The 12,525-nt window shown below is 33.2% G+C and overlaps 1 protein-coding gene across 3 annotated transcripts; it reads right to left on the bottom strand.

Annotated features, from left to right (window-relative positions):
- Nucleotides 1-3,735: 3,735 nt before the first annotated feature.
- LOC107842455 (vesicle-associated protein 1-1) lies at nucleotides 3,736-9,215 on the bottom strand. 3 transcript variants are annotated; one of them, XM_016686316.2, is made up of 11 exons: nucleotides 8,708-9,215; nucleotides 8,004-8,055; nucleotides 7,711-7,772; nucleotides 6,861-6,931; nucleotides 6,642-6,723; nucleotides 6,048-6,163; nucleotides 5,791-5,973; nucleotides 5,384-5,503; nucleotides 5,061-5,285; nucleotides 4,787-4,864; nucleotides 3,736-4,024 (listed from the first exon to the last, which is right to left on the bottom strand). In XM_016686316.2, the coding sequence occupies exons 3-11, from the start codon at nucleotides 7,760-7,762 to the stop codon at nucleotides 3,911-3,913; spliced, it is 1,041 nt and encodes a 346-aa protein (XP_016541802.1). In that variant the 5' UTR covers nucleotides 7,763-7,772; nucleotides 8,004-8,055; nucleotides 8,708-9,215; the 3' UTR covers nucleotides 3,736-3,910. The 3 variants fall into 3 exon arrangements, with proteins under 3 accessions (XP_016541802.1, XP_016541810.1, XP_047255192.1); XM_016686324.2 differs by having other exon boundaries at nucleotides 8,676-8,983; XM_047399236.1 differs by lacking the exon at nucleotides 5,384-5,503 and having other exon boundaries at nucleotides 8,708-8,985.
- Between the last annotated feature and the right edge of the window lie 3,310 nt (nucleotides 9,216-12,525).

The raw sequence follows: 12,525 nt of genomic DNA, 5'->3' as shown, positions 1-12,525 counted from the left end.
ACCCAGGTGAGGACGGCGGGAGGAGACTCGGAGCATTTCACTGTCCTGACAGGATTGCATCAGGGATCTACTCTTAGTCCATTTTTGTTTGCGTTGGTGATGGATGTGTTGACGCGGCGTATTCAAGGGGAGGTGTCATGGTATATGCTTTTTGCAGACGATGTAGTTCTGATAGATGAGACTCGAGGGGGAGTGAATGACAAATTAGAGGTGTGGAGGCAAACTCTTAAGTCTAAAGGGTTCAGGGTGAGCAGAAGCAAGACAGAGTATGTGGAATGCAAGTTTAAGGACGTGAGGCGGGAGAATGAGGTAGTAGTGAAGCTGGAAGCACAGGAGGTATGTAAGAGGGATAAGTTCAAGTATCTTGGGTCCGTGATCCAGAGTAACGGTGAGATTGACGAGGATGTCTCGCACCGTATTGGGGCGGGATGGATGAAGTGGAAACTCGCGTCGGGGGTGCTGTGTGATAAGAAGGTGCCGCCCAAGCTTAAAGGCAAATTCTACAGGGTAGTAGTCCGTCCGGCCTTGCTGTATGGAGCGGAGTGTTGGCCAGTTAAGAACTCCCACATCCAAAAAATGAAGGTGGCAGAAATGCGGATGTTGCGCTGGATGTGTGGACTGACTAGAGGGGATAGAGTTCGGAATGAGACTATCCAGGAGAAGGTTGGTGTGACTTCAGTGGAGTGCAAGATGCGGGAAGCACGATTGAGATAGTTCGGACACGTGAAGGAGGGGCATGGATGCCCCGGTCCGTAGGTGTGAGAGGCTAGCGTTGGATGGTTTTAGGCGGGGTAGGGGTAGGCCGAAGAAGTACTGGGGTGAGGTGATTAGGCGGGACATGGAACAGTTACAGCTCACCGAGGACATGACCCTAGATAGGAAGGTATGGAAGACGCGAATTACGGCAGAGGATTAGGGCCAGTTTGGGTCGCTAGTGTAGGGATTACTTGGTGGGGGTCTTATTCCTGTTATGATTCCGTGTTCCGTGTTCCATGTTTATTACGAATCTGTGTGCTTTCCTCTGCTTTCCGCTATTTTATATTACTTATGGGTGCCGTATTTATGTTATGTAAGCTGCTTCTGTGCTTTACTATGTGTTTGTGTGGTATCTCGTGCCTTGAGCCGGGGGTCTTTCGGAAACAGCCTTTCTACTTCATCAGAGGTAGAGGTATGGACTGCGTACATCTTACCCCCCCCCCCCCCAGACCCCACTAGGTGGGAATACACTGGGTTTGTTGTCGTTGTTGTTTGTTGAATTTGTGATTTAAATACTGAATTTTTCTGTCTATTTCTATTTCTTATGACTTTAAATAATCTAAATTTTGTTCTATCTTATCTAGTATCTTTTTATGTTTATTTTAAGTAGCTTCTATTCCTTCTAAAATTCTTATTATACTATTATCTTTTTCCTGAATTTTTTCGCTTGAATTTATTATAAAGTCTATTATTGTGTTATATTGTTTATCTTCTGAATGTAAAATATGTTCACCTTGGTTGAAATTACACCTTATAGTGGTGTTATCTTTTTTCACTCTATATTTCTTTTCAGGTTGGAATCTAAGATCTAAATATTCGAGGCGTTTTAAAGAAACTATTTTGTTATCCTAAGTGATTCAAATTAAGGTACTTTTTACTTAGCTTTGTTTGATATTTCAATCTACTATTAGTATAGGTTATGTCTAATTCTACTTCTTGTATATTTTCTATTAGTCGAGATTGTTCATTAATTAAAGCTTTTTTATAATATTTAGAGGTTATAGTAATTATTTCGTCTGTTTCTTTAAAGTTTAGAATATCTATTTCTAGGTTTCTTATTTCCTTATTTAACAAATCTAGTCTTTCTTTAAATTGTTTCAAAACGTTTACAAGTTGGTGTTTATAAGTAAATTCTCTATAATATTGCCGTTGAATTTCTCTAATATATTCAATATATCTTATAGGCATTTATTATCCTAGCGGTATTTTATCTGCTTGTTGTTTATATAAATTTGTTCTCCAGAAACAGTTTTCTAATCTTACTTTATTAAATTCTAAATCTTCTTCAAAGTGTGCTAATAATGTTTTATAATATTTTATGTCTAATTCGTCTAGGTCTTCTTGAGTCAATTTATTTGTAATTATTTTTATATTTTCTTTTAATGCTTTTTCCATCTTTATTAATTCAGCTTTAATATCAGATTCTTCTTCTATCCACTTATTTATTTTTCTTAATCTTTGAAAAATAGGTAGGGCTTGCATATATTATCCTAATTGATAAGCCTGCGTGCTAATACATTTTTTAAGACACTTCTTTCCTAAACTATTGTTTTCTAAATCTCTATCACAACCATTTAATTTCCAATTCAAGGCGCTTACTAGTCTTTCACACACTGATCTAGATGTATTATATATTATATATAATCTATTTGTCTCTATTAACCTTTTTCTACTTTCTTCTAAATTATATTTTCTACCGATAATATTATCCCTTTTTGTACATTCTCTATATAAGTAGAAATAATTCAACCCTATATCTGTAAAAGCTGGATGTCTTTTCATACACTTGTTTATATATGCGAGTAATAGGTATTGTTCCCAGAGAATTTTTCGCTCCTCAATTTTTCATAATTATGGTTTTTCATTAGCACATGACTGAAAACATACTTGATCTAAATTTCAATCACCATATAATTGTAAAAAATAAAGATTATAAAAAAAATCGAGAAAAACCAAAAAATAAATAAAAAAATCGAAAGAAATGACTAAAACCTAAACCGGAAAAACCGATTTTATATTGGTTTGATTTGGTTTATAGTTTTAATAAACCGACATAATTGATTTAATTTTTTTTCAATAGAAAACCAAACCAACCCAATCTATGTATACCCCTAGATATAATAATAAGGAAGAGAAATGGATTATTCTCTTTTGTAGTAGAGTTGCAACTTTTTGTCTTTGCAATTAAGGAGGAGGGTACGAAGAAAGAGAGAAAGGAACTAAATTTTGATATATTGAGGAACCACTTGATATGTGGGATAAAAATCTCAACCAAAAAGAAAAGACATTTAGGATCATATCGGGATTTTGTACATTTGATATAAATCGAGGTCAAGCATACTTTTGGAAGGCTCGCGGTGGCTTAATGCTGACTTCTAGAAACTAGTGAACATTTCTTTATTGTATTCGGCATACACCAATCAAAACCTTAAGAACGGAGAAGGAAAGCAGAAAGAATGAGAGCTAAATCTATTGCCAATCATTCATGTGTGTGGGAGATTCCACCGTTATCACTACGAACTCCTTACTCTGTTTTATGGCAAGAATAATGGAGTATAAAAAAAGTAGTTTTGGGGATGTGCTTCTTTCTCATAAACCTCATTTTTTCGCCAATAGCGGACACCAAAAAAGCTTTTACCACTTCATCAATGTATAAAAAGGGAGGTCTAAAAGAGAATCCAGATGACTAGAGGCCAGAATCGAGGTTACACTGCACTGCAGCAGTTTAAATTCCAACATTTTCATAATTATATTGTGGCCCGTTTTAACTTTTCCTTCTCTCTGTTGACTATGTGAAAGAAAAAAAAGTGAAACCGAGATTTACTTAGTTTTGGACATGGCAACGTACTTCTAGTTATTAATAGGATAATAATACATGACAATTAAGAAATGACCAGGAAAAATTAGACCAACCAAATTGTTATTTGCTCTGCTCCAGCAAAGTGCTTCTAGGGTATACACATAACCAAAACTCCATACTTTAGTGAAATATTTCTTTTCCTTATTTAACTCCACTTTTTCATATTACACATTTTTTAAAATTAGTCAGGTTTGACAACTATCTTTTAAAAAAAAGATGGAATGTCAATATGCAGAAGACATTGTAAGTTTCTAAACAGTTACACAATATACCAAAGCCAAACAAAATGCTTGTTTAAGCACGTACAAGATACCCAATGGTGAGACAAATCAATCCAACCATGCAAAGGAATAACGGGGGAAAACCAACTTGAGCTCTCCTTTCAACACCCTTTGTCCTTAGTAATGCCTGTGAGAAATGACAAATCCAAGTTCTTAAAAGTTAAACTCATTCTTTCTGAAGACATTAATTACACATCAATTCAGAAAGCAGAGCTTCAAATGAAGAACTTCAGAGCAAAATTCTTCTCTGATTGGGCTTGAGATGGATAGCTGAGTTCCTTTGAGATTTGAAAGAAAACAATATCTAGCAGGACTCTACTCCATTGTAATATTTTGGAGCATACATTGTATTTTCTAATCTAAAGAACAAAATCAACGTAGCCTTAATCAGCATAAAATGGATATAGAACATTTCAAGAGATTGCTTCAGATTCTAGAGCAACTCCGGCAGGGTCATTGAATTCTTTGTTTACATGTACATAGGATCAGCAACCTAATTGTTTCATCAAACTTCTTTATCCACATAAATGGTCCTTATTAGACTTTTTTTTAAACTGCCAGAGTTGGTTCTTATTAAACTTATCACTAAACAAATTCTTGATTATTTGAATTTCAGGAGGTGAAAAGGTTCTGCAGTTTCCAATTCTTGTCAGTTAGCAGTAGGAAAATCAAGAACAATAATTTCCTCATTAACCTGGTAACACCCTCTAAACAGAAGGGATTCAAACTGATAGAAGTAATTACTCGTTCAACCTGGAAGGTTCATTTATCTTTGCTTTCTTTAAGGAGATATTAGGATAATAGCAACACAATTTGTTAGAGAAAGCACAAGATATACCAGAAAGAGTACAAAGACAAGAGACAGGCATATAGAGCTTAAGTGACTAACCAATTCTTGCTTCAAAATTTCTATGTCTTTGATGGTACTTCGCTCCTCTTCCTTTAACTTTGCAATTATGCATTCAGCCTACAAGAAATTCTCATCAAGTTCCAAACTCTTTGTTTGATATAAAAATGCTAGGCCAGTTGATTACTGACTAAAACCTGTATGAGTTCACTATCCTGGTTTGCAGGATATAGAGGGATGTCGTGATAGTGCATAACCAAACAATACTTAAATTTTGGAGTGAGGAGAACCAAGAATCTACTACAAGAAGACTAACCTCAATTAGCTGAGAATCCAATGAATTTATCTTAAAGTTTAGCTCTTCAACATCTTTGGATAGTAACAATTTTATCTCCATATCCAAATTTCTTGATTCAACAACCTCATTGGTATTAGATTCCCTGTTGTTAGGAGAATTCAATTTGACGTCTTCCACGGTGTTTGTCAATCTTGGATCCTCTTCTTCTGCATCAAAATCAGCACCCTTGTTGTTCTCAGCCACCTGCATTGAGAAGCAATTGTCTAATAGATGGTTACAGTCCAAAAGATTCTCATTACATGAACGTTTTTTACACATATTTGACGGATTTTTTCGTCAACCTCATCAATATTGGACTCTGTATTTTTTGCAAAGTTCAGATTTTTGACGTCTGCAATTTTACCCAAACTTGGCTCCTCCGTTTCTTCCTCATATTTATAATCCTTGTTGTTCTTAACCACCTGCATTTGGGAAGAAAATTTCTACAACTGAATAATCACAGTTTCAGAAAAGGAAATGTGTCGAGAATATGTTTTTTTCTTGCTGACAATAACCAATGACCAGCTGCGCCAAAAATTTAATGTCATCAAAGTTTATAGCTGACCGAAAGGTATGGAATCGTGACCAACCAGTAATTTCACTAGTTGACATTCTGTATGGTTTTCATCAGATAATTAAATAGCCAAATCCTGGAAGGCACTACCATACAGGTGAGTAAAAAGTGATGATAAATGATAATCCAACTTACAGTTTGAATTGGAGGAAGATTTTCAACACCACTTGGAAATTTTTCCTGTTGCATCAAAGTCTCAATAGATGCACCTTGCTTGGAAATTCCATTAGCCGGCTGCAGAACTGGAGACTGGGGTGGGCTAACCAGAACAACCTTTAATTTGCACTCTTCGATGTATTTTCCATTATCTTTGTTGAACTGGAAAAAAAACAAAATGAAAATAAGAAACAATAATATAGTAGTAAATTCAGATGATGCACTGGAATTTTTACCATGCTGGGTGGAATTTCCTCCTCACTAGTTCCAAAAGGGACAATTGTGCACTGAATCAAAAATTTGTCCTTGCATTGCATATCAGATGGAGCAGTCCTCTGAGCTTGCATTGTAACTGCATCCCCAGATAAAGTCAGTATCAGAAACTGAAAAATGTAGTTTTGACCAGGGTCTCAATCAACCAGCACAGAGAGAAAGACACAATTTTGCTTGGTTGGACAAGGTTTACTTTATAGCATTTGAATTCACGCTCAAATATTAGACAGATACTCTTTTCAGGATCAAATCTGACTGGACATATTTTATAAACTCATCTTGATAGGTCAAATCACCAGAACCCTAAACTGCCAATATCAAGCATGATCATTCTAGGGAGAAAAATTAGTAGAGTAAAACTTCCTCTCACATGTTGCTGATCTCCAGACATTTACATGTACATCACTAAAAAAATTCAGAAAGCAGAAGCACTAACAGAAGCTACATATGTTTACTGCCATGTCTTTCGCCACCAAACTCATAGATGACTTACTCACTTGAAGGAAGTGACTTTATCATTGTCAATGAATCAGACCAGTAAGGGAAACTATATATACCTGTGAAGTCATATGTTGACTTTGGTTTGACAACACCTATGTTAGGCCGGACACAGTATTTCTTAGGTGATGTTGTCTTCACCTGAAAAAAACAAACAGAGTTGAATGGCCACTCTCTCAATCACAAGCTCTCAACAAGGGGCAGTTGTGCATGTATCTCATCTCTAAAGCGCTTATATGAATGCCTGGTTATTGATATTGTCAACATAATTACCATACCTTGAAAGCTACATACTGGTCTGTGATATTAGCTACGTGAACTGCACATGAACTTTGCTTCTTTACCTCAACTAAAACCAAAAATAAAAGTTAGACGCACATCCTTTAATCCAAAACAAGTACAAAATGAGATAATAAAGGTGCTTATGAAGCCGAACTCAAAAATAAGCAAACATTTTTTATGGATCCTAATCTACTGGTCTCAAAAGTTAAACTCTTTATTACACTGTCTTCCTACTGAACCACAGAAGGTGTTGTAAGAAACATTTCTTATTTGACTAAATGTCAAATAGTGATAACATGATTGGTAAGGTAGTTACAATCCACTAATTACCTTTTTCATCTATCAACCGAAGTAGGGCATAAGAAATTAAATAACCACTTAAATAATTGCCTTCAGTACTTCTGATACCATTACGAGCAAAGTGAGAGACACAAATCTAGAATGCTACAAGAATATGACCACACCAGACTTCCTCAGCTTACTCTAGTCAAAAACCAGCCAATAATACTCAGAATATAATCCCATAACAAATCTAACTCTGTACATTGATACGATTGAATAGCATGTATTCTCAGTTTAAAAGACAGTGATGCTTTCATATTTTTTAGTTCACTACTGTTAGTGCTGAATGCAATTGAAGGAAATCAGAAGTACTTGCCAACTTTGTTGCTCGGACTCCTAAAAAATGTGGACAGATGCATGACGGATACTCCAAAAGTAGTGCATTTATGGAGAATCCGACACGGTTGCAGCAACATTTTTAGAGAGTACAAGTAACTATTTTCTTCTATTTTCACTCCTTGCTAAAATTTGTAAGGAAGTAACTGCTAGGTTTCAAGTATTTACATGTGAACTTGAGTTCACGAGGTTGAATCTCCACTAATTGTGTGTTTGTCATTATTCTTCACCTGCAACAATAGTAATACAATACACATGATTTAACCGAGGATTAACAAGTTAATCAACAAAGTAAAACAGAGAACACCGCAAAATTAAAAAAATAAATAAAGAAAAGGGCATCCCGGTGCACTAAAGCCCCGGGGAAGAGCGTCACCACAAGGGTAACCACAAAATAAAAATGAAAAAAAAGGAAGAAGGATGGCCCGGGAAAGCAAAATCAGGTGCTTATAGCAACATACCTTCAACTTAACAGATCCAAATCAGAATCAATTAATGGCACCGTCGGCTTATCTGAATGCACAATAAATTTGTACATCAAAACATGGCTTTACTAACAGTTAACACCATCAATATACATTATTAAATTAACTACTCTATATCTTCACATTCGTCTTTTGAGGCTTTAATCAGATTCCAGAAAACGGCAAAGAAAATTTCAAATTGAATTAATAGCATTAGTGTAAAATTTAAATGCGAGTCTAGTATTAGCTGCAAAACTCCAAATGACAGTGGTCACACACGAAATTAACCCCAAAAAAAAGTCAGAAAAAGCATAAAAACAAGCAACATCAAATCAAATACTTACTTACAAATAGCCATAAGCATCTAATGTTATTAAGTTCCCAAAAATCGGAAATCAGAATTTGCTTCGATATGGTGAAAGTAGATAATAGGTGATCGTAAGCATTTCTACGAAGAATTTTAGTAGGCATAGTAGTAATCTAAGACGGATCTCACTCAAACAAACATATCACTTTGCATTGACTGATTTCAAATTTTAAATGCGCTGTGGTAGTAGTAGTTATAAGCAAATCGTCAACAGAAAGTCCAATTTTCGGATGCAAAAAACTACTACTTCATTAAAGTGATCAAGTAATCATATGGCATATCAACAAGAGAAAAGGACTAACCAAGCAAAAATTGAAATGCAATGATTGCTTACAGATATTCAAACTAGGAAGATGAAATCGCGCAACTCTCCAGTAGTCCTGGTGAAAGCCAATTGTGACGGAATTGTTGATAATATATAGTAAGAATAGGTGATCTGAAACACTGGGAAGAGTAGTTGCGGAAAATGGTGAAGACTTGAAGCCAAAGAGATGTAGGAATGGGGGAACGGTTGTTCTCTCTTAACGGAGTTATGATGTTTTACCGTCGCGCTCCATACTGCTACTTTTTCCTTATTTGAATTTATTAAGGACTTCTTTTCCAATTTTACGCGTCGTTTCGCTGGCGATATCTATATATTTCATAATCAGAAAAAAAAAAAAAATTATTACTAGTATAAAATATTACGACCAATCCCATTTTGTGAGACTATATTATGTCATTGTTATTATTGAATATCCGTGTATTATTTCATAAATACAAAATATAAATCTGCATATTAGCAGTACATAAATTTAAAAACAATACTGTCAAAATTCTCTCATTATACTCCTTTCGTTCATAAATAAGTGCATGTTTCTTTTTAATTTTATTCTTAAATAAGTGCATGTTTAAGTCTTCAATAATATCTTGATCATAATCTTTCTAATATGTTTTTGTATCATTAGTGTCTAACTCTTCATTTTAAATGTAATGAATATCAACTTCAATAAATAAATACTCTCTTCGTGCCTTTGGGGTGTGTCACGCCCTTTAAAAAGTTAGTTAATAATGTTAATTAAATAATAATTTGTAAATATTGTCCTTTTACTCCTTTCCAAATTCTTCTTCAAGCTAGAAACACTTTAAAATTTATTTAAAAATAAGCATAGTTTTGAAAAAAAAAATTATATCTTTAAATTTTTTGAAATAAAAGTGCCGGAAATTTATTTATTTTAGACCGAAGAAACTATATATTAATTTGTAACAATCAATTGTTCAATCAAAATTATTATTATTATTATTATTATTATTATTATTATTAATTCATGTATTACTAATACATACATCACAATTCTCACATTATTAATTCATGAATAATTTATTTTTCGAAACAAACAATCCATAAGGGATGAAGCTAGTAGTAAGAGTGAGAGAAACTACCAAAGCATGTGGCACTCCTTTTAGGTTTTGATTTTGAGTCTTGAATATGATAAAATTCTTGATAATAAATATTTCTTTGAATAGGCCAATCAGGCACAAATTACAAATATCAAATACAAAATGTAAATAATCTTTTATTTTTAAAAAAAAAGTGTGAGAGAGAAAGCAGCTAAAAACGTATGTGAACTACTGTAAGAAATTACTATGCTTTTTCTTTTGGGGGGAGGCATGATGATTAAATGAAATAGTTACATCACATGTTTACACCATATAAATAAGAAACTCATATATTTGGGCACACCAAATCAAAGTATAGATAAAGTCCATGTCAAAACAAGCTGAAATTGAAATTCAAACGATGTCTCTTCTATGTATAAGGTGAGAATCGAGCTATACATGAGTAGAATTGGTTGAGATTTAACACATGGAATTATAGGTAAGGCTGGAACCAAATTTATAATGGAAATTCTGATCCTTGTTCATGATATTCTGTCGTCAAAGATCTCGGGAGATTCGGGCCCATGGCAACTTCCCACTACAACAAGATTCATGATGCCTCCTCCACAAGACCATATCCTCTCGCGGTCCCAGCAGTCTTTTAGCCAGAGTATCCATGATTTTTATCGTTTAAGTAAGGCCTTGCATGAGAGGTGAAACATCTCATCTTCATGTGTAAAACACAATTCGTTATATATGAGTTCTAAGAATTCAAATCCTACAATTTTTTCTCCAATTCATACACTTTATAATTTTGATTTCTTATTTTTAGCTTAGTTAATATTTTTTAATTCAATCTTGTTTCATCAGACTATTAACCAAAAAAGAAAAGAAATTTGAGCGATCGTTACTTGTCTTTAATCCTTATACCATAAACTTAACTATTTTTGTAAAGCATACGATTTTTCCGTCTAATATTTAAGCATCCGTCAGACTAAATAAACACATTTAGACAAGTTCATCGGCACTTTACATGCCAAATCTTTTTTTTAGTCTAAATAAGTACGTGCAAAGTCTTTAAATATAGAATAAGTAATTTCTGTTTTACAACGAAAAGATAATTAACTTTCTATACATTGTGTAAAGAGCTATATTAAAATTTGAATCATTCGTTGAGAACTATTAGTAATAGATAGGTTTTAGTTTATATAACAGCAAAAAGATAATTCGTATCTTCTTTTATTATTGTAATAATAATTGATGAGTAACAAAAAGATGGTGTTCATAACTTCGTGTTAAAGGGAAAAAGTTGAGTTGGTGATTTTAAAATCAACCTTTGCGTTTGATTATATACAAATAAACTAATCGAGTGCTTTCACCTAATTAAGCAGCATGGGATCTTCGCTCATAATTTTATTTCCTCCAATCAATCAGTTCATAACTACGTGCATTTTTCTTTTCACATCACTTTAATCTTTCTACCATATTATGTGAGCTTCCTATGGTCTTCAAATGTTTTCTCCCCTTCTTTTGTATAAAAGATGAAGCTTTTAACTAAAAGAAATTACACCTAATTAGACAAAAGTGAGGACTTTCAATAACATAACCGAGGCAACAACGAATTTGCGACCCTTTAGAAAAGAAAAAAGAGTTTAATATCTTTTCGGAACTTGAATATTTCATTTCCTAGTTCAATCAAGCCGCTTTTCAATATTATTACTATCAATTAGAACTTGCATTGTATATTAAGTTAGGAATATGTATATGGATAAAAATTTATTCATATCCGATTTTTACAATAATCTATATTAATTCATCATGGTTGAGTCATAAATTAGGGTACAATCATATCTTAATAAATTATTATAATTTAGTGAGAATGAATATTGATTAATTATGATTTAGTAATAAAATCATTTTGTATGACACTATATTAATTAGAGAAACTTTTTTGTGGTTGTTTCGGATAGGGATGTGCAAAAGTCAGTTCAACCGATAAAAATGTTACTGATTTATCAGTATCGGGTTATTCTGTTGACGATTTTCGAACGGTTTTGTAAGAAAATTTTATTCGGATATTGATTTGGTTTTCGATTTTAAGGTTTTAGTTAATGGTTACATCGACAACCCAATAAGATTTATTAAAATTATACTTTCATTCATAAATCATAATTATCTACTAGTGTCTTTAGATTTTAAACACATATCCCATTATTTTTGCATTGTATAATTTTGTCGTAGAGCTTGTAATTTATGTTGGCATGAAGATAGTGTAGAACAAATGAAAATATAGTGTAGAACAAATGAAAATAAGAGAAAACAAAAAAAATAGAGGAGCATTATCTTATCCGTTAAACAAAAAATTGAATTGTTAAGGAAAAAAATTGATTAACTGAAAACTAATAAATATCTTATTGATTTAGTTATCGATTTAGCATGTTTATAAATCAAAAATCGGTAAACTGAACCAATATATAATATCTAATATAGAACCGAACAGAGCGATGCGCACCCTTACTTCAAAAAATTGAAAAAAAAATTCTAATTATAAATTTCAAACACAATTAGAAAATACTTATGTATGTTTATGTTTTACCTACACGAACCGTGATTGATAACATCTGTATGAAGTTTTATAATATATATTTTATTTTTAAAAAAATCAGAAACTAATGTCCAAATTCACACAACGAAAAATAATGCACTGATACTCGTACTGCAAACACGGCATACGTTCTTATAAAGATTCATTAATTCATCAAATTTTTTTTCCAATCTTAGTTTATGCTATCA

Source organism: Capsicum annuum, chromosome 1 (assembly GCF_002878395.1).
Source record: "Capsicum annuum cultivar UCD-10X-F1 chromosome 1, UCD10Xv1.1, whole genome shotgun sequence".
Classification (NCBI taxonomy): domain Eukaryota; kingdom Viridiplantae; phylum Streptophyta; class Magnoliopsida; order Solanales; family Solanaceae; genus Capsicum; species Capsicum annuum.
Note: the sequence above shows the minus strand (reverse complement) of the source record. Positions and strands in the feature narration are given on the sequence as shown.

Excerpts from the sequence above, each read along its gene's own strand:
- LOC107842455 (XM_016686316.2), bottom strand. The coding sequence starts at position 7,762 with ATGACAAACACACAATTAGTGGAGATTCAACCTCGTGAACTCAAGTTC. Across the intron at positions 6,932-7,710 it reads TCGTGAACTCAAGTTCACAT|TTGAGGTAAAGAAGCAAAGT; the intron begins GTAAATACTTGA and ends TTTTGGTTTTAG. Across the intron at positions 5,504-5,790 it reads ATCTTCCTCCAATTCAAACT|GTGGTTAAGAACAACAAGGA; the intron begins GTAAGTTGGATT and ends TCCCAAATGCAG.